The sequence below is a fragment of the Geotrypetes seraphini genome, chromosome 4 (assembly GCF_902459505.1).
Source record: "Geotrypetes seraphini chromosome 4, aGeoSer1.1, whole genome shotgun sequence".
Lineage (NCBI taxonomy): Eukaryota > Metazoa > Chordata > Amphibia > Gymnophiona > Dermophiidae > Geotrypetes > Geotrypetes seraphini.
Genome location: NC_047087.1, coordinates 97,609,621 through 97,632,623, shown reverse-complemented (window position 1 = coordinate 97,632,623; position 23,003 = coordinate 97,609,621). Strand labels below are relative to the sequence as shown.

The 23,003-nt window shown below is 42.4% G+C and overlaps 1 protein-coding gene across 2 annotated transcripts in view; it reads left to right on the top strand.

Moving 5' to 3' along the window:
* The first annotated feature begins 990 nt into the window (after nt 1-990).
* TTF2 (transcription termination factor 2) overlaps nt 991-23,003 on the top strand; it is a 124,909-nt gene continuing 102,896 nt past the window's right edge. For both annotated transcript variants that reach the window (XM_033943407.1, XM_033943408.1), the window contains exons 1-4: nt 991-1,185; nt 18,433-18,544; nt 21,399-21,485; nt 22,829-22,895. In XM_033943407.1, coding sequence (XP_033799298.1) covers nt 1,158-1,185; nt 18,433-18,544; nt 21,399-21,485; nt 22,829-22,895 — 294 coding nt within the window. In that variant the 5' untranslated portion in view covers nt 991-1,157. The remainder of the gene's footprint in view (nt 1,186-18,432; nt 18,545-21,398; nt 21,486-22,828; nt 22,896-23,003) is intronic.

Below are 23,003 nucleotides of genomic sequence, written 5' to 3'. Positions count from 1 at the left end.
TCAATATAGCCAATGCTCTCTATCGCCACCTGCTAGTTGATGGACTCAATTCCACTAGTATCTGGATTCATCTGCTGTTGATGACAAGGAATGGATGGAAGAAATTGCATTACAATTTGTACCATTATGGGAGTGGAGCCAGGAGCAGGTCTGGGGGGGGGGGTACTCAGTAGATATTTGTTAGACTTAGGGGGTACTTGGCTTGAAGAAGTTGAAAAATTCTGTATTAGATTAAAGAACAATCGTTTGACCTGGGGAGCAGTGGAAATATTTTGAAACATTAAGAGCCCAGAACAGAAAAAGTTTGGGAACTCTGGTTTATATTAGAAACCCCAATCATTTCGAAATGCCATCTACTCCTACAAAAACACGCTCTCAGCACAACCCTACATGTATTGTCCCAGTTACCTCCTGCGTTACAAATACATTTACGACGACGCTCCTATTTCTACCACTTTGCCTCTAGTAATTATCCTTGCACACGTGGATTTAGTACTCATCTTTTCAGTAGCAAGTCAAGAAGAGTTATGCTCAAGTACAGATATTTTCCTTTCTGTAGAAGGCTTACAGGTCACTTTGTAGAGAAGATAACGAAAAATTAAACGACTGACTCAACCAAAGTTACTAGGAACCTTAGCGAAATTTGAATCTTTCCTGGCTTCCCTAGTTCTCAGCCCACTACTCTAGCCGCTCCCCACCCACAACCACCCTTCCATTTTCACATGCCCCTTTTATTCCTTCTAATACGATGTTATTATTCTTCGTTCAATTGTTACCAGCGATGTTTTTACTCAGTCAACCTTCAAAATCATAAACATCTAACTGCAACTTTTTAAAGAGCGCGGTTCTTTGGAAAAGTTACAAGTCAGCTGACCCATCCCTGCCTCCGTCTGTCGTGCGTCACGCTCGGCAGTCTATGCCAATTGGTTATCAGTTCCGACAAACCCGTTCCATCCTATCCAATAGCAGACCCGTCTTCAAGTTCGAAGTTTCCGGCTTCTTCCGAAGCTCTGGGTAGGAAGTGAAGCCAGAGACCGGCTCTGAGCCTAATTGGTTGTTTGCTGAAGCTGTGCGGAAGCCCTGCTGATGAAGGTGGATAGCTTACCTGTTATGTTTTTATATTATTGGGCTGTCCTTGCGGAAGTTTGGTTGAGAATATGCGTGCAGTTCTCTGCAAGGGTCATGGTGAGTGGTGTTCCTTGGTCCGTTTGCTCTAATCCTCCGTCTCCGAGACTGGATCCGCAGTAATATAAATAATGATTGTGTTGAAAGGGAAGTTGGGGAAAGGGTAAAACGCGGACCTTACGGACTTCGAGGATCTAAACCCGTACGTACTTAAAAATCTGAGGTCCGTGCCACTTTTAGTCTCTGGCTCTGACAGACCTCTATGACAATTTAGCTCTGACGGATCCCAATGCTTTTCCCTCCCTATGCTGAGACTAAAAGTGGCACGGACCTCAGGGCAAAAGTTTTGCTACTTTTAGTCTCAGCATAGGGAGGGGAAAGCATTAGGATCTGAAAGAGCTAAATTGTCATAGAGGTCTGTCAGAGCCAGAGACTAAAAGTAGCACGGACCTCAGATTTTTAAGGATGTGCAGTTCAGATCCGTGAGGTCCGCAAGATCAGAAGCACTGCAGACCTTTGCATACATTAAAAAAAAAAAAAAAAGAGCAACAACCCCAAACCCCCCCAGATATTTGCCATCCAGTGTCATATCACGGGGGCTCTCAGAATCGGTGCGCAGGGAGAGATCTGGAGAAAGGCTAATTAGCAAAAGCCACAGTGTGCCTCCTCCCTCCTTTGCCATTAGGGAAGGCAGAGCCAGAGGCCAGAGTTGAGCGTGCGGGGAAAGCGGTAGAATAAGCTAAAAGGCAGAGCTGCAGTCATGAAATCTGAAACTGGACCTGTCAATAAATGATGAAAGATTTTTAAGGACGTGTGGTTTTAGATCCGTGAGGTCCACATGTTACCCCTTCCCAGGAAGTTGCAAGCGATGAGAATAAATGAAACAGATGTTTAGCTGTAGGTAGGGGGTCTGGGTAAAACTAGGATTTCCAAGATCCTCAGGATCTAGGGCAGACCACCTTAAAAGATTGGAATGCAGGAGGTTGCAGGGAGGAAGACTCGGACGTTAGGAAATTATTTTTCACAGAGAGGGTGCCTGGAATGTTCTCACGAGGGAAATGGTGGAGAGGAAAACGGTGATGGAATTTAAAAAAAAAGCAGAGAATAAACATAGAGGATCTCTAATTAGAAAATGAAGGATGTAAATTAAAGAGCTAAGGCCGGTACTGGACAAACTTGCATGGTCTGTGTCCCATATGTTGTGATTTGGTGTAGGATGGGCTGGGGAGGGCATCAATGGGAACTCTACTAACTTGGAGCATGAGGATGAGGATGTTACTGGTTTATAGATATCCTGCAAACAGGATGGTTGGATAGGCTGGCGAGAGCTTGGACGACAGCATCAGCATTTGGAACCAAGGACAATACCAGGAGGACTTTACAGGCTATGACTCAGAAATATCAAAGAAGAGACAAGTTAATTTAATAATTAATTTTTAATAGTTATAAATAATGGGCAGACTAGATGGGCTTTTATCTGCTGATATTCTCACAACCCTCCCACCTCCCCTAGTTGACTTCTTAGCTTTGTTACTGAACTGATGGTCTCATGAGCTGACATCAGGTGGAAAAGCCCTTGTACATACAAGGTATGGTCAGTCGCAAGATTTTTAAAGTAGCAGTACACTTTTACACTGTCCATACCGGGCTTCGTGAATGTCACCCCACATGTAAGAATATCAGCCTTCTGTTCGCGGATAACACTTGTTATAGCATAAAAAGTTGTTCTAGAAGTGTGGTTTTCACCTCGGTTGACCACCTATTCTTTCCACAACTTGAATCCAAATTTGACTCTTTTTTTTTTTTTTATTACACGGATGTGAAATAGTGGCCCCAAGAAATTTCAGCAATTTTCTGAGATGGTCTAATGGAGATCTCTGGACTACTTGATGCTCCAAGGAGGACTGGATTTTGAAAAAGTTGGATGTGAGAAGAGTACTTCTCTGGTATCTTGAGGCCACCAACAAACAAATTCAGGCTATCTGGCCATCTTTATGTGCTTACTAATCAAGCTAGACGCATCACACTAACTTCCAAGGCCCCGATCTCTAGATAGATCCATAGGACCATTTCATCAGCATATATTGCTTGTGGAAAACAGTCTCCGGTCTCTGTAAAGTCGCATTCGACTAGAAGCATGGCTTCTTTGTGGGTGGAAGCTTGGGTGATCTCCCCTGAGGAGATTTATAGGGCAGCGACTTGGTCACACATTTTCTAAGTTTTACAGAGTAGATGTAGTTGCAAGGGAAAACTCTGCCTTTGGGTCCTCAGTATTATGAGCTGGCGCAGTGATCCTGCCTTAGGTTTCTGGGACTGCTTTTGTATGTCCTGTCTGTCCAGAATGATATACCTCTTGCACTAGAAAAATAGATTAGGTTCTTACCTTGCTAATATCTTTTCTAGTAGATAGGTGTCATTCTGAAGCCATGCCCTTTCTGTTATTTCTTTTGCCTGCCTACTGTCTCAAGCAGAAAGTTCAGGTTTGGATATGAACTTTGGATGTAAGTCAGACCTTAAGGTTATGAATAATAGTCCATAAAGGTTTCTATTTTAGCATGTTTAACATATTTGTTATAATTTCCAAGCAGAACAGAGTTGTATTTAAGGGAGTTTCCCCATACCCCCTCTAGTGAAGGAGGAGGGATTCAAAAGCTGGAGTGGATTCCTTCTGCACAGCTTGCGAGCACTAGGATATTACCATCCATCCAGAATGATGCATCTATCTACTAGAAAAGAAATTAGCAAGTTAAGAACCTAATCTCTCCTTAATTAAAATTTGCATGCTGGTCCAGAAAGGGGGTATGGAAATTTTGAGGATCATAGGTGGATCAGGGGTGTTCCTGCAAGTTAACAAGCATAGTTCTAGAATAAGGGGGAATCCGTCCCTAATTTGGACACAAGGATTTGCACCACGTTTCAGTTGGTGCAAAAGATGTGCCTAAAGTTAGGTGAGATTCCTGGTGCTTAAATGCTATTCTATAAATGGTATCCATCTTTCAGTGCCATTTATAGAATAGCGCTCAACCTTTTTAATTTTTTGCACTGATTTTTTTTTTAAGGCGTCATATATAGAATCTATTCCTAAATGACCATTCTACCCCAATCATGATTTTCTAAACTTCTATCATATCCCTCTTGTCATATTTCTCCATCAGCCTAGGTTAGGCCATGACTTTTATGGCCACTCTTAAGGAAGGTATTCTCTTCCCTTTATCATTTTTTGTTGCCTTCTCTGAGCCTTTTATGGTTGTGCTATATCTTTTCTGAGACTTGTTTTTTAATTCAGAGGATTAATAATGTTCAATGTGTATTTTAGTACAAGGAATGAACTGAGTATATTGGTCATTTAAACTAAACTAAACCTTAAGAGATCCTTTTACGAAGCCGCATTAGCGGCTTTATCGCACGTGACGTTTTATCATGCGCTAACGCCGACAGTTTAGCACACGTTAAACCACTAACGCAGCTTCGTAAAAGGAGCCCTAAGTTTGTATACCGCATCATCTCCATAAAGATAGAGCTAGGCATGGTTTACAAGGTAATTCAATAAATGAGGGAAGGACATAATAAGAAATTAGAGGTTATGAAGAGGATAGCTAGCTTTACATTTTAAATAGATATCTTTACGTTTTGGAGAAAAGCCAAGTTTTCAGATGCTTTTGGAATAATTGGAATGAGCCTAGGTTCCGTAGCGGGGCAGGGAGGTTGTTCCAAAGCTCAGTGAATTTGAAGAAAAGGGATATCCCTAATTTACCTGCATATATGTCGCCTTTTAACGAGGGGAAAGATAGTTTAAGTTTGTGGGCGGATCTGGTAGTGTCAGGTCTCGAAGAATTCCAGGATAGTGAAATTAGGGGAGGAAGAATGCCATATAGGATCTTGAATATTAGGCAGGTACATTTAAAGTGAATCCTAGAAATCACCGGAAGCCAGTGACAGAAGCGGGGAAACATGATCGAATTTGCTTTTTGCAAAGATAAACCTATCCGCAGTGTTCTGGATCCACTGAAGTCTTTGAAGATTTTTCTTGGTTAGACTTAGATAGATGGAATTACAATAGTCCAGTCTGGAAAGAATGATTGATTGTACAAAGACAGCAAAATGTTGTTGGCTGAAGCAGGATCTCACTTTCCTCGACATGTGAAGACTAAAAAAACATTTTTTTAACCAGAGAGTTGAGATGATCATTAAAGGAAAGTCATTTATGAGCGTACTCATTTATTTAACTGACTACAGTTAATGTGGGCACATCATCAACCTGCACTAGGCAGTAAAGCAAAATCCATCACTCTCTTTGAATAAGATTTCCAGAATTGCTACTTTGCCCCCCCAAAAATTGGAACTAGAAAATCTTTTAAACATCACTATCTATTAATTAAAAGTTTAGTAAGCCTGGTCCTTAGTCATTATATCATGTAGTGAGAGCTGAAGGAAAATGGTTCCCAGCTTCTACCGGGCCTTTCTTTGAGTTACACCCTAACAATTTTAGGATTGATAGTCAAAGTAATTTAAATGACCAGGAAAGGCTCTTGGCCATTTAAATTGCTTGTGCAGGGCAGTCCAGGTATATACAGCCTACCTGCATAAATAACTGTTAAGCATATATTTCCATTAGAGACATACAATTACTAGATGTATTTCTTCATATAGCTAGATAAGTGATAGTATTATTTAACTAACTTGTATTTCTACATATAGATTGATAAGTGATAATACTGTTTAATAACCTATAAATCTACATATAGATTGATAAATGATAATACTATTTATCTCCAAAAGAACCTACATACACTCTTAGAGCCTGATAGCTATTAATACTAGATATCCTCTAAATAACCATATATCTTTATATAGCCTGTCAAGCTGATACTACTGTATTTCTGCATAACCTCATAGATCCTGTTAAATTGATAGTACTGTTTATCTCCAAAACTACCTGACAAGCATAGACAAATTGCTACTGCCGATACTCTTATATCCCACTGATAGATCTCCTTAATCCTACTTAACACTGTTAGCTCCCCATGAACCAGCAGTACCCTACATAATATTGATAGCCGCACACCAAGTACCTAACTCCAGACTCTCTAATAGAGAGTTGCGCGGGGACAGAAATCCCACCCGTCCCCACCCGTCCCCGCCAAAATCCCACCCATCCCCACCCGTCCCCGTGAGGAATCCCTCCGTCCCCACCCGTCCCCGTGAGGAATCCCTCCGTCCCCACCCGTCCCCGCGAGGAATCCCCTCCGTCCCCACCCGTCCCCGCGAGGAATCCCCTCCGTCCCCACCCGTCCCCGCGAGGAATCCCCTCCGTCACCATCCTTCCCTATAAACTTCAGAAATAGTTATTTTATTTAATTATGCTACTGAATTAAAGGCTCTGGTAGAGACCCATTTACAAATAAGCAAAGAGACTATTAATTTGGAAATATTAATTGGGAAGAATACATACTTTGTAAATGGGTTTCTACCAGAACCTCTAATGTAAATATAAAATATAAATACTCAGCTGATGAGAACCCACAAACTGTCAGCTGAGGACTTCCTTTGCAGTTGGCCTGGGGTCCCTTTTGCCAAGCTTGGCAGGCAGCAGTAGCGTCCCTGAGTCACAGATGCTGGCACCTCAGTGGCTCATGGATGCTGCCAGCGACTGCTGCGCTTGGTGGAGGGGAGTTCTGACCATCTCTAGAGGAGGTCCTCTGCTGGCGGTGCTTGGGGATCCCCACCAGTCACAGCAAGGGCCAACAAGTACTTCAACACTGTAGAAATAAAACCAGAAATGCATTTCCTTTTCTTTTGAACACAAAACAAAGATATCTGCCATATACATTTCCCAAGGCAGATGACTCTATGCAATGTCACCTCGGTAACAAAATACAAAAATAGACAAATACACCCCCTCCCTTTTTACTAAACCACAATAGTAGGTTTTAGCACAGGGAGTTACGCTGAATGCCTCGCGCTGCTCTCAATGCTCATAGGCTCCCTGCGCTAAAAAACAATATTGCGGTTTAGTAAAAGGGAGCCATAGTGCAAAATATAGACAGCAGATATAAATTCTCAAAACAGACACATTTTGATCACTAAATTGAAAATAAAATCATTTTTCCTACCTTTGCTGTTTGGTGATTTCATGAGTCTCTGGTTGCACTTTCTTCTTCTGACTGTGCATCCAATCTTTCTTCCTTTCTTTCAGCCTCCTGTATGTTTCCTCTCCTCCAGACCTCATTCTCTCCCCCAACTTTTTCTTTCTGTCTCCCTGTTCCCCCTTCTTTCTGTCTCTCTGTCTGCCCCCTTTCTTTCTTTCTCCGTGCCCTCCCCCAAGCCACTCGGTTTGCTGCCACCGCCATCGGGGAATAGTCACCAAGCCACCGCTGTCCCAAGCTTTCCCTGCAGAAGCGTCGCGCTGACCAGCATTCCGCTCCCTGACGTCAATTCTGACGTAGGAGAGGAAGTTCCGGGCCAACAAGGCATTTCTCCTCATTCCATCCAGCCTGAGCCCCATCTCTCCTTGATCCAGCATTTCCCTTCTGTGTCTGTCAGAATTACCATTCCACCTATTTTCCAGCATCACTCTTCTTTGTGTCCATCTCACCTATATCCCTATCTCACCACTTTTTCAGAATCTTCATTTGTCTCTGTCCTTGTCTTTACCCCATATTCACCATTTGCCCTTTCAATGTCTTTATCTCCCCCCCCCACACACACTTTTTCAGCATTACTTCTATGTCTCTATTTCACCTCCTCTTCATGTCCCCTCTGTATCTCTATCCTTATTCAGAAGGTCCTGCTTACCCTTTCTCTTCTTTGTGTCACTATCTCCATTTTCAGCTTTCCCCCTTTTTCCTTTGTTAATGCACCCTGTAGCCAGAATCTTTCCACCCTCTCTCCACTCCGGCCCAGCCCAGTATGAAATATTTCCTTTTGTTTCTCTCCCCTCTCTCTTCTCCTCCCTCACCCACGAGTCCTGCATCTGGCCCTCTCCCTTCTACCTGCACCTGGCAACACCCCCCTGCTCCGCGGCTCTCTTAAGCAACTCGTCAGCAGCGGTGATCAAGACAAGCTGCCGACATCGAGGCCTTCCCTCTACGAGTCCCACCTTTGTGGAAAAAGGAAGTTGAAACAAGCGGGACTCGCAGAGGGTAGGCCCCGACGCCAGAAGCTTGTGTCGATCGTTGCTGCTAAGTTGCCGAAGAGAGCCGCAGGTAGAAGGGAGAGGGAGATAGGAAGGCTGTAGAAGCTCCGGAGCATGACACCGAACCTGGCCAGGATGATTTCTTTTTCAGGCTGCTGCTGCCGCTGCCATCCCCCACCCGAAATGACAAAAAACAGCCTAATGCCCGCGTCGGGAAATAGCCATGCTGAGCAGTGAGCTCAGCACGTACACAGATGAAAGCCTTGCTTGCTGATTGGTCCGGCGGCACGGTGGGGCGGGGCCGCCGGACCAATCAGCAAGCAAGGCTTTCATCTGTGTACGTGCTGAGCTCACTGCTCAACATGGCTATTTCCCGACGCGACGCCAGACTTACTTGCATCGCCAGAATTTAGGTAGGTTGTTTTCATCCCCGTGGGAGTCCCGTGGGCAAGGGGGCGTCCCCGTGGGAGTCCCGTGGGTCAGGGAGGCATCCCCGTGGGAGTCCCGTGGGCCAGGGGGCGTCCCCGTGGGAGTCCCGTGGGCCAGGGGGGGAACCCGCGGGATCCCCGCGGGACCCGCGGGATCCCCGCGATCCCCGTTCCCGTGCAGACCTCTACTCTCTAACTCCCTAAACAAAAATCACTATGCCTCCCAATTTATCTACAATCACACTCCTACATTTAATATTCTTCCTACTCCTAACCAACAGAAAAGCAGAAGGATATCATACATCCTCTATCCCAACCTTAACAAAATCCCATAGATTCCCTCCACCTACCAGAAAACTATACTCGCCCAGAAACTTGATAGACTGCTCCTCACTCAACCATATCAGCATACCAACCAACTGGAGAAATAGACCAACCCTAAAACCAAAATCGGTAAACCACAACTATCACCCACTAACCAAAGAAAATCTCCTCCACCCAAACTGCTCACCCACTCCCCAAACACTTAACACTACATTATCCTGTGCATATATGAACATCAGATCAATAAGCACAAAAGCAGACCTTATTAAGGACTGGATAATTAAAAAACAACTAAGCTGCTTATTCCTATCCGAAACCTGGTTAACCTCAGAATCCGATCCCTCCATCACAGAACTCTGCCCAATGGGTTATAAAATTGAATTAATCTGCAGGAAAAAAAAAACGTGGTGGAGGCCTAGCCATCATACTCAAAAACAACATCAATATAAAGACCCTAGACAAACACTCCACTCCCCACCTAGATCTCCTAGCCTGTCAACTATCCGATGATTCTCTCATAGAAACTCTAACATGCATCCTCTGTTACTCAACACCAAGAAAATGGAATGACAACAAACAAGCGCTTGAAGAATTTATTTACCAGAACTCCCTAACATCACCTCATAACCTTCTCCTAGGAGACATAAACCTCCATCTAGAAGATCACACCTCAAAACAAGTAATAAATTTACTCTCATACCTCAATGCACTAAACTACCAGATCCTCAATCCCCAATCCACACACGAAAAAGGACACCAATTAGATCTTGCTGCTTATATGACCCAACATCCTCACAAACCCAAAATCAATATCTCTAATGGGGCATGGCACCCCTCCCTTTGGTCAGATCACTATAAATACACCTTTGACATCAACTGGCCTCAAAGCATTAACAAACAACCTCCAATAAAAACCTCCTTCAAAACACGCCAAAAAATCGAACCTTCCATATTCTGGGATAAAGCAGACCACGCCACCACCAACATAGCTCCCAACGAATTTATATCCCAATGGAGATCCATAAGCGAAACCATTCTAAATGAGCTAGCCTCAGAAAAACTAAAATTCAAAATATGCAGACCTTCTGATAAATGGTTTGACGCCGAACTTCTCCAATCTAAAAAGCTCTGCAGACAACTAGAAAGAGTCTGGGAAAAAAACAAGAGTTTAGAACACACTAAAACTGCATGGAGATACCAAATTAATCAATACAAAACCAAACTCAAGGAAAAACGAAAAGCCTACTACTCCAATATGATAGGCAAAAAAACCCCAGACACAAAAAAGCTATTTAATCTAGTAAAGAACCTCACAGATACCAAACCTTACCTCTCCACCCAAGGTATCCACCCACCAACAGCCATCCACCTAGCAGACCATTTCAAAAACAAGATCACCAATATCAGATCTACATTCATCAACACACACACCCATCTAGAAAAGATAACAACAAACCCATCAACTAGCGAAGCCATCGTAGCAGACAGAAGCTGGTCCGATTTCCCAATTCTAGTCTGGTCGGATATGAACCGACTCTACAATAAATACAGCCATGCTTCCAGTGACCTAAATAATTGCCCCACCTACATATTATCAAACGCCTCCACCACATTCAAAACCAACTTCATGCTATGGATTCAAACCACATTGACAGAAGGCCAATTCCCACAGGACACTAGGAGAGATCTTAATCACTCCAATCATAAAGGATCACAAAGGCCCAATAGATAGCCCCTCCAACTACAGACCTATCGCCTCAATACCATTGTACGTTAAAATAATAGAAGGCCTAGTGGCACAATACCTCACCGAATATCTGGAAAAACCATTCCGAACTAACCATAGTACAGAAACACTACTTATCACATTACTAGATACAGCCCGACAACACATCAGTAAAGGAAAAAAAATGATATTAATACAATTAGACCTCTCCGCAGCATTTGACCTAGTTGACCACACCTTATTACTACAAATTCTCGACACCATAGGAATCTCAGGCAAGGTCTACAAATGGTTTCAGGGGTTCCTCAAATCTAGAACCTACAGGGTAAAATACAATGATATCAAATCAGAACCATGGACAAATCCCTGCGGAGTTCCACAAGGATCACCTCTCTCACCTACGCTCTTCAACCTCTTTATCTCCTCCCTAGGAGCCACTTTAGATACCCTAGATGTCACATCTTTCAGCTATGCTGATGACATCACCATAATCCTCCCCTTCGACCCATCAGAGACCACCACCACAACAAAGCTAGAAACAACCTTAGACACAGTAGAAAAATGGATGATGGATCACAAACTAAAACTAAATTCTGAAAAAACAAAATTCCTTTTGCTCGAAAAAGCCCAAACTCCTACCATCACTGAACTGAAAATCAAAAATACCAAATACCCAATACAACCCGAACTAAAACTCCTAGGAGTTACGATAGACAGATGTTGCACAATGCAGCCCCAGATCAACAAAACAACCCAGAAAGCTTTTCTAACCATGAGAAATCTCCGTAAAATCAGAAAATTCTTTGACCAAGCACAATTTAGACTAATCGTCCAATCCCTAGTCTTAGGTCTGCTGGATTATTGCAACTCCCTATATCTTCCTTGTCCAGCCACTATGATAAAACAACTCCAGACCATACAAAACACCGCCCTCAGATTGATCTACTCACTCAAAAAATATGATCACATAACAACTGCCTTCTTAGACTCTCACTGGCTACCCATACAAGCACGAATCCAATTCAAATTCCACTGCCTGATATTCAAAGCATTACACGGCTCTTCCCCCTCCTATCTAAACAACCGCTTAAACCAAATCTCCACCTTAAGACACAGAAGAACCTCGAACCCTTTCGCCTTCCCCCCACTCAAAGGCACACAACGCAAGAAAATGTTTGACAACCTTCTGGCAACACAAGCAGCAAAAATCAACCATTCCATCTCCAATCTTAAGACAATATCAGACAACTTCAAAACATTCAGAAAAGAAATCAAAACCCTGCTTTTCAAAAAATTCATCAAATATCTTAACCCCTCCTCTTTTACCTCCAGAAGATTCACCTACCTTCAGATAACCTTCCCCCAAATTACCCACCTTAACACCTTCCAATTAAACAAATACCATAAATAGATTGTAACCTACCCTCTCTAACTGAATTCCATATGTATTTTTCATACAGTTCTTCACTGTCAGTTTAATTTCCATCCTATAAGTTCACATAGAATTTTTCTTTTTTCAACCATCTTTATTTTCTCTTCTTTATTAATTTCCAGGTACTTTAGTTAGATTGTGAGCCTTCGGGACAGTAAGGGAATTTTTTAAGTACATTCTTACTTCTCATTTATAATCTTAATGTATATTTTCTTCAAACCGCTTAGAACCTAACGGATGTAGCGGTATATAAGAAATAAATTACATTACATTTGCCCAGGTAGTACTGTTGAATATCCCCTTTAACTGCCTGTGCTGAAACTAATTTGTGGGGCAGTCCTAGGGGTAGAGGTGGCACTTATGTGATTAAGTTGAACAAGCATTACTAAACCTGATAAATGGGCCTGCTTAAATCACAGTTCTGTCTTTATCTATTGTAATTTATGTGGTTAAGTGCTGAATATCACACTTAAATGTTAATGCATCTCTTCAGAATTCAAAAGGACGCCTCAGCCCCACCACTCCTCCACAGTAATAAACTTTAAACCGTGGGAAGCAAATTGTGGTGCTTCATTATTGGCTGTCAATTTGATATCCTTTTTGTAGTCTTATCTTTAAATTTTTGTTGTTTAAACGTATTATTTCTGGGTTAAATAAGTGTAAAAGTGTATTTGGTACTTATCTCAGCCAACCCGGGAGTCAGACCCGACATGTTTCGCACAAAGGTGCTTTATCAAGGGTCTCCCTGTGTGACAACAGAAAAGAAGCTGTAACATACAGTTGTGCTTGCCCCCTTTCTAGAAATATAGTACAGTCCCCGTAAGGTTAAAAAATATATATATTTAGAACTCAAAACTTACCAAGGGCGCCGCCGTCATCCGACTCCAACTTAATTGTAAGCTAAAGATGGCGGCGTCATCCTTAGATTCGGATTTAAATCCTCCCTCGTAATTGCTTGAAAAGTCCCGCCCCCTGCGGCTCATTGGTCCATACCGATTACATCACTGTTCCCCATTCGATCTCATTGTTTAGCCCGCACGGCTCAATCGTGTCTAACATAAATATAAATCTTTGCTCACTCTCATTTAGTTTGAACCTGTCACCCCCTACACCATCAAAACCCATAACGTTATTGATAACTCGCCATTTAAAATCCATAATAGAGTGTTTGTATTTAAGCCAGTGTTCCACCAAAGGCGCTTGCATCACTTCATTAACTATGCGCGATTTGTGTTCGGTCAGGCGCAGCTTTACTTTCCTGCTAGTACGACCAATGTACATAAGGTCGCAGGGACAGATTATCACATAAACCCCCCCTTGAGTGTTGCAGTCAGTGTGGAACCTAGATTTCAGGGTCAATTCCCTGCCTGGGACCTCCCACGTGTCACCTACAATAGTGGAGGAGCACCATTGGCATTTCCCACATGCCCCACGATGCCCCCCCATCCACTTCTGCCTTATGCCGTATTTCTGAAAGTTACAACGCTGGCCTAATGTGACACCCCTAGAATAGGCTATCATGGGAAAATCTTTAAAAGATTCATGGGTTTGAACTGTATGCCAATGTTTTCTTAGCATGCCCACCATGTTTTTCGTGGCCTTAGAAAAGGGTAAAACGCAAGTCAGTTGTTCATTTTCTATTGAGGGAGAGTCTCTTGGTTGTTGAAGAAGGAGGTCCCTTTGGGCATATTTAGCCCTTATATAAGCCTGTCTAATAGATCTTTTGGGGTAGCTTCTTCTTCGTAGTCTATCCGCTAATTTTTTAGCCTGAAGTTTATATTCCCGCAAAGAGGAGCACACCCTACGGATGCGCAAAAACTGCCCTATGGGTAAATTAAAACGTAGTTTGAAAGGGTGAAAACTGTCAAAATGAAGGGTGGTGTTTCGAGTGACTGGCTTCCTATATAGGGAGGTGACAATCCTATTTTCTTTTACTTGGACTGTAATGTCCAAAAAATCAATTGAGGTTTGATGGCAAGTCATGGTGAATTTTATGTGAGGATCCACGGAATTCAAATGATACAGAAACTGATCTAATTCTTGTCTGGTGTTATTCCAGACTAGAAAAATATCATCCAAAAACCTGCCCCAATAAGCAATGTAAGGTTCCCAAGCAGAAGTGTATACCCATGTCTCTTCAAATTTAGACATGTATAGGGCTGCGACCGAAGGGGCCAAAGTGGCACCCATCGCCACCCCCTGTATTTGCTGATAAAACTGTTGGTGATACTCAAAATAATTTCTTTTAATAACCCAAGTGGTTAACTGCATGAGAAATTCCATGGATATACGGTGTGGAGTCTTGGTCTGAAGTGTCTCCCTCACAATCTGTAAAGCTCCCTCTTGGGGAATTTGGGTGTACAAAGAGATGACGTCTAAAGAAACCATCCATTTATCCGTCATATCTAATTGTAAATTGGTCAATGTTCTCAAAAAATGAGAAGAGTCTCTGATGTAGGACTTAATCTTAGGAATTTCTTCCCTAAGGAAGAAATCCACCACCTTTGATAAAGGTTCCAGGATGGACCCGCGGGTATTCACAATGGGACGTCCCGGGGGGTTTAATAAAGTTTTATGAATTTTGGGTACAAAAGCAATCCTCGGAATCTTCGGGTTCTTCTCAAACATAAAGTTATATTCTTTAATAGTGATCAAACCTTCCTCCCGATGTAAATTCAAAAAAAGAAGTATTTCTTCTCCCAAAGAGGTAGTAGGGTCCTCCTCCAAAAGAGCATAAGCTTTAGTGTCTGCTAGTTGGCGTTGGGCCTCATTGTTATAATCACATCTATTCAAAATAACAGTGGCTCCCCCTTTATCAGCTTTGGTAATAACAATGCCCTCATTATCTAGGAGTTCCTGAAAACCAATCTGTTGTGCCCTCTTGGTATTGTAGGGGCCTCGATTTTGCCAATTTTTTTGTAGATCTCTAAGATCTTTGGTAATTAATTCCCGAAAGGTGAAAATAAATGGGTCCATAGGACCAGGGGGAACCCAATGGGATTTAACCTTACATACATCTATGGTGGCTCTATCTAATAATATAGGCTCTTCCTCCTGGTCTTCACCCCCTTGTTGTATGTTGCAGTCCATTTTGTTATGAAAAAAAGTCTTTAATTGCATTTTTCTAATAAAGACTTGAAGAGCCACATGCAGTTTAAAAAAATCCGGAGGATGGGATTCCACAAACCCCAACCCCTTTTCCAAAATGTCCGTTTGGTGTATGCTAAGATCCAAAGATGAAAGATTTATTACTGTCGGGAGGCACCCGTCCGAGTCTTGTGTGTTGATTGTTGTACATTGGCCCTTGTCCGTTGTTGTCTCCCTCGTCCTCGGGAGTCTGCATTGGTGGACTCCCCTGCTTTCTCATTAGTTGTTTCTGTAGAACCTTCACTGGTAGTATCAGAATCCGTTGAAGTGCTGTCAAAAGTAACTTTCTTTCTTTGTGGGACATTGAAACTTTTCCGCTGCCATGAATAAACACGGTCTTGTAAATAATCTTTTCCATTTCTTGATTTTATTACTCCTAATTTCCTCCCTAAAGGTCTTCATAGAGGTTTTTAATTCCTTAAGTTTGCGGTCAAATTCAACAGAATCCTGTTGGTGTTGTAACTCTGTTTCTAACCCACTTACTTTAATGCATAGTTCCTTCTCAGTTTTTTCTGTGGTCTCTACCAGAAGCATCATTAAATCTCTTGAACATTTATTTAATATTGCTGTCCATCGCTCAGTAAACGATTTATCAGTAGAGATCATTTTGGGTTCTTTAAGAATGCGCAGGCCCCTAGGGATCATAGTACTCTTCAAGTATTGTACCAAGGTGCTACAATGTAGTTTGGCTCTTATAGCCCTTTTCATAATAGTTTCTAGTTCGAGCCAAGAGGATTCTGCAGGGGGCACTGTCTCGTCGTCCAGAAGAGCAGGTTTAGATAACATCTTTCTAAACTGCTCCTCCATATATCCCTCGAAATTTAACGATTCTTGAGCCATATTAATATCCACTTAAAGCTCAATAAAGAAAGGCAAAATGGTATACTAATAATTTCTATAATCCAGCCTGATAATTCAACTTCAATAACTTGGGTTATTAAAAGAAATTATTTTGAGTATCACCAACAGTTTTATCAGCAAATACAGGGGGTGGCGATGGGTGCCACTTTGGCCCCTTCGGTCGCAGCCCTATACATGTCTAAATTTAAAGAGACATGGTTATACACTTCTGCTTGGGAACCTTACATTGCTTATTGGGGCAGGTTTTTGGATGATATTTTTCTAGTCTGGAATAACACCAGACAAGAATTAGATCAGTTTCTGTATCATTTGAATTCCGTGGATCCTCACATAAAATTCACCATGACTTGCCATCAAACCTCAATTGATTTTTTGGACATTACAGTCCAAGTAAAAGAAAATAGGATTGTCACCTCCCTATATAGGAAGCCAGTCACTCGAAACACCACCCTTTATTTTGACAGTTTTCACCCTTTCAAACTACGTTTGGGCAGTTTTTGCGCATCCGTAGGGTGTGCTCCTCTTTGGGGGAATATAAACTTCAGGCTAAAAAATTAGCGGATAGACTACAAAGAAGAAGCTACCCCGAAAGATCTATTAGACAGGCTTATATAAGGGCTAAATATGCCCAAAGGGACCTCCTTCTTCAACAACCAAGAGACTCTCCCTCAATAGAAAATGAACAACTGACTTGCGTTTTACCCTTTTCTAAGGCCACGAAAAACATGGTTGGCATGCTAAGAAAACATTGGCATATAGTTCAAACCCATGAATCTTTTAAAGATTTTCCCATGATAGCCTATTCTAGGGGTGTCACATTAGGCCAGCGTTGTAACTTTCAGAAATACGGCATAAGGCAGAAGTGGATGGGGGGGCATCGTGGGGCATGTGGGAAATGCCAATGGTGCTCCTCCACTATTGTAGGTGACACGTGGGAGGTCCCAGGCAGGGAATTGACCCTGAAATCTAGGTTCCACACTGACTGCAACACTCAAGGGGTGGTTTATGTGATAATCTGTCCCTGCGACCTTATGTACATTGGTCGTACTAGCAGGAAAGTAAAGCTGCGCCTGACCGAACACAAATCGCGCATAGTTAATGAAGTGATGCAAGCGCCTTTGGTGGAATACTGGCTTAAATACAAACACTCTATTATGGATTTTAAATGGCGAGTTATCAATAAAGTTATGGGTTTTGATGGTGTAGGGGGTGACAGGTTCAAACTAAATGAGAGTGAGCAAAGATTTATATTTATGTTAGACACGATTGAGCCGCGCGGGCTAAACAATGAGATCGAATGGGGAACAGTGATGTAATCGGTATGGACCAATGAGCCGCAGGGGGCGGGACTTTTCAAGCAATTACGAGGGAGGATTTAAATCCAAATCTAAGGACGCCGCCGCCATCTTTAGCTTACAATTAAGTTGGAGTCGAATGACGGCGGCGACCTTGGTAAGTTTTGAGTTCTAAATATATATATTTTTTAACCTTACGGGGACTGTACTATATTTCTAGAAAGGGGGCAAGCACAACTGTATGTTACAGCTTCTTTTCTGTTGTCACACAGGGAGACCCTTGATAAAGCATCTTTGTGCGAAACATGTCGGGTCTGATTCCCGGGTTGGCTGAGATAAGTACCAAATACACTTTTACACTTATTTAACCTAGAAATAATACGTTTAAACAACAAAAATTTAAAGATAAGACTACAAAAAGGATATCAAATTGACAGCCAATGATGAAGCACCACAATTTTCTTCCCACGGTTTAAAGTTTATTACTGTGGAGGAGTGGTGGGGCTGAGGCGTCCTTTTGAATTCTGAAGAGATGCATTAACACCTAAGAAATCCAGAACCTATTATATTGTTATTGAAGTTGAATTATCAGGCTGGATTATAGAAATTATTAGTATACCATTTTGCCTTTCTTTATTGAATATCACACTTAACCACATATGACATAGCCGGCTGTACAAACCTGAATGTTCAGTGCCTGTGCCGGATATGAACCAGCATCGAATATCCAGGAATAATGCTGCTGGCGGCCCAAAAAAAAAAAATGCTGACTATGGTTGGTTGAGTATTTACGCCCTAGTGTACAAACCATACAATGGGGCATACAGATAATTCAATAAAACGATTAAATGGTACAAGAAAGACACCTCTCTATCCACCAGCCAGTTTCCATAGTAAGCAAACTATGAACTGGTTTGGTTACTAGAGGTGTTTCTAAAACATGTCTTGTTTTTTTCTAGGAAGTCTGTGTGTTCTGAAAACAGGCACTCGAGATGGACCCAATAAAGGAAAGAGTTTTTATATTTGCGGCGTCCATCATGAAGAATCTTGTGGATATGTACAGGCTGCTGAGTATGTCCTTGCCATTGCATTATTCTGTTTGTAGACAGCTTTTATGGTTCCAGCTGTTAAATCTTTGTGTGTCAATCTGTATGTATTTGAGAACTACACTTCATTGGTTCCCCATCCATTTCCAAATACAGTTCACTCGTCACTCTGCAGCCCCTCAATATCTATCCATGCTCATCTCCCCCCAATGCTGCCCCCCCCCACCATGAACTCTGTTCATCAGGCAAGTCCCTCTAATCTGCCAACTCCAGACTCCATCCCTTCTAACTTGCTACCTGAATCATTATGTCGGGCTCCTTCTCTAGCAGTTTTCAAACCAAAGCTAAAAGCTCCTAACTCCCACTTACCGTAAAATTACCTGTATTCATCTTATCATTTTCTCTTTCAAGAAACTCCCCAACCCCTATATGTCTTGTTAGTCCAAATTAGATTGTAAGCTCTTCTGAGCTGGATCATCTATTGCATGTTAAATGTACAGTGCCTGGGTACACCTTTCAGTGCTATAGAAATGATAAAAAGTAGTAGTAGTAGTAGTTGTATAATATTGTCTTTTTGTGTTATGCCCATGTGGCCAGAATTGATGAATCACACCAAAATTTTAAGTTGAACTCTTGAAATGTTTTGTATATGATGCCTTTCTTGTGCTGCATTTCTGGGTTGTTTTGTGACTTCTTTGCTGAAATTTCTCAATACTGCTAGTTGCTGACGTCAGTCTGTGAGAGGGGTTCCTATGAGCAGTTTAGCTGTTGAAACACTCTGTCCTTTTACCCATTTTCCCTGGAAGATTCAGTGCCCAGTTCTTTATATGGAGAAAGCACTATATCAGCCATTTTATCTCATTTGGTACTGTAGTTTGGGCCTCTGCATCTCATTAGACAGAAAATATTCAATAGGTTGTAGGAGTGACCAGTAATTCACCACCTAGTGGTAGGACAGAGATGTGCAAGTAGAACCTATGCTATGCACTCTAGATCAAGGTTGTCTAACATTAGTCCTCAAGTGCTGCAATCCAGTCTGGTTTTCAAGATTTTCCCAATGAATTTGCATGAGATGTATTTGCATGCACTGCTTCAATTATATGCAAATAGATCTCATGCATATTCATTGGGGAAATCCTGAAAACCTGACCTGGCGAGAGCCGTGGTTGGACACACCTGTTTTAGATGTTATTATGTAAATCATGTATCTCAATGAATGGTACTGAGTTCAAACTCCTAAGACAGGGGTGCCCAAAAGGTTGATCACGATCGACCAGTAGATCTCAAGGGCAACATACTTGTGTTGCCTTTGCATTCTCCCTGCTTCCCCGACGCCGCAAAAGCCAGGCATAAGCACCGGGCCCACAAGCCTCTTCCCCCCACCCCTCCGACATCACTTCTGACTTTGGAGAGGAAGTTCCAGGCTAGCCAGGCAGCGAGAAATCAGCGGCGGTGGCTTGGCAACATGTCTCTGTCCCTCTCTCCTTCTCTATCTCTCTTTTTTTCCCTTGCTGCAAAGGGAATGGGGAAAGAGAGAGAGAGAGATAACTAGGGTGCATCTTTATTGCCACATCCAACATTTCTCCCTCTCTCATCTCCCGGATCATGTGCAGCAATTTTCACCACTGCCCACCAGCCCCATGCCCATTTCTCCTTCTATCAACCCTCTCCATCACCACGCCACATCTCTCTCTCCATCACTATGTCCAACATCCCCCCCCTTGCATCCTCTTCAATCTGTCCCTCTGTTCTCTCTCTACCAGCATTTCTCCCTCTCATTCTTCTCTTCCCCATTCATCTCTCTCTCTGCTTTTCTCCTTTCTCTTTCTCCTTCTCTCTCTCACATTCATGCCTAACAATTCTCCTGTTAGTTATTCCTCCCTTCCTTCTGTGTCTCGAATTCGTGCCCCTCTCTCTGCCTTCCATCCTTTGTCCCAAATTCCCCCTCACCCCTCATTTGTCCCACGATCATATCCCCTCTCTCCCTTACTTGCTACAACATGCTCAATCCCTTCAGGGCTGTCCAGCTGGGCTGCTCTTGCTTTCAGCCACACAGGGATGCGTCGCGGGCAGTGGCTCTGACGTCAGAGAGAAGGCTTCTGGTCAGCCACGTGTAGTGTGCAAAAGCCGCTGCCCACGACGCATCCCTGTGTGGATGAAGGCTCAAAGGAGCAGCCCTGAAGGAGGTAACTGGGATCTCCTGCTGACCCGGAAGGCTTTCCTCTGATGTCAGCTCTAACATCGGAGGGAAGCATTTTTATGTCGGCTTCAGTGGAGGAGGGGGTGAGCAGGAAGGAGGGCATGGGATTCCCAGCAGCGGCGGCAATTAAAGAGGAAGGGGGTGGGAGACCCACGCAGTGCCGCATACTCCTAAGGGTACACGCACCGTGTGTTGAGAAACTCTGTTCTAGCTTGCCAGTTATCCTATCTGCTGTTTGGATCCTGCTGATGGCCCTAGTTTGATAGAACCAGTCTGTGAACACACACAAAATAACACTATGTCTTGGGGAAGGGAAATGAACAACTATTGCTCAAAATTAGACTGATAGCTTTGTTCTTACCACCTGCTTCTTTACCCTGAAGGTCCTAGATTAGGCCATGGCTGTGAGCCACTCACTCAGGCCAGTGTTGAGGCCAGAGGCATTATCCCTGAGGTAGTTGCTAGAGTGAAACAATTTCTTAGGCTTCTAGTGCCTTGTGTTGTATCGTAAGAATTTTATGCAAGCTGCTTTCATTCATCTGCTACCTTGCAGAACACATGTTTCATAAATAGATGAATGATTCATTTGCAGTTGACTTGCTTTTGAGTCTGGTTTTGTTTGCATAGTTGACCTAAGTTTCTAGTATCCCAGCACATCTCTGTTATATTTTGCTTGTAGCATTCCCGCCTCCCACTGCTTGCTGCATGAAAAATTTCTGGTGGAGCTACAGGCATTGGTCAAGCAACAAAATGGAACACAATATACGTAAGTATTATCAAAGCAGAAAAAATGTTTTTTTCATTTCTGTCTAGTTCAACTGTGTTGTAATTGACTGTGAAAGATAAAGTCAAATGCCTTGTTTTTATCTGTGTGCTAGAGGCTGAAATGCCCAGTGCTGCCTGGTCACAGAGTGAGTGGCAAAGGGATGTAATGGCCCAGGATATCTAAATTTTAATTTAGAGTACTGTACTTACCCCTAGATCACTGCTGCTCTCCGTCCCAGGGTACTTGCTGAGAAAATTTTCCCAAGTCATGCCCATCCTAGCTCAGGAGCCATTACCTTAAATTTTATAGCTTGATAATATCACATTTCTTTAGAGTGATTATTTATTTTTGTCATGTGATGGTAATAATAACATTATATTGGGATATTTATGTGGTTTTAATGCTCGTGCCCTAGAGATATTATAATCTCTATACAAGGAAATTAATTGACCTGCCTTTGATGAGCAGTAGGGATTGAATTTGGAAGCCCTAATTTCAAAGTGCTGCGCTCTGAGCTCTTGCACTGCATCACTGATCTGACAATATCTTCCCTTTAGACAGAGGGCTCCTTTTACCAGTGTATGCTAGCGTTTTTAGCGCACGCAGGAAATTACCGCGCGCTACGTGGCTAGAATTAACGCTGGCATTAAGGTCTAGCTTGCGCGGCATTATAGTGTGCGCTATTCCACGCGTTAAAGCCCTAACGCAGCTTAGTAAAAGGAGCCCAGAGTTTTAGACCCTGGAAGAAGTAAAAGATAGCGCGTGGAAATAGAACACGTCAACCTTGAGACAAACAATTTTTATTTCTATGAACTCAAAATAAAATACATGTAAAAGCACATTTATAAAAAGACCTGTAAATGTAATGTCCTTGTTGTGGAATGACCAACTGGATCATTTCACAACAAGGACATTACATTTATTGGACTTTTTATTCATGTGCTTTTACATGTATTTTATTTTGAGTTCATAAAAATAAAGATTTTGTCTCAAGGTTGACGTGTTCGATCCCACTCCCCACTTGTTCTCTCTTTGTTGGATTTTATGTAGGGTTTCTGTTCCCTTTTCTTTGATTTACATTAGAACTAACACCTGTCTAACCTCATACCTCTAAGGAGTGCCCTTCTCCAAAGAGCTCACAGTCTGTTTCCGCTTATGCATACATCTTGTATATTAATCATTCAGTGTGTGCTTTAGTAAAACTCAGTGACTGAGTTTGCTTTCATAGAGAAATAAGGGATGGTGAACTTTCCTGACTATATCGCTCATAATATAAGATTATTATTTGATAAAGATTTGTGTTAGAATTCCTATCTTTTTTTTGTTTTCTTCCTTCATGACAGGCTCTGTTACAGATGTGTTAAGAGTAAGGCTGATGGGAAGAAGTGGTGTGGAAACATTCCATGGCAGGTATGGTACAGAAAGACATTAAAATTGATTTATAGTGGCTCTTGCAGAGTATTTCCTAAGGGTCGCCGTGGGAGCTGACTGCTGGGCATGATGGACCACTGGTCTGAC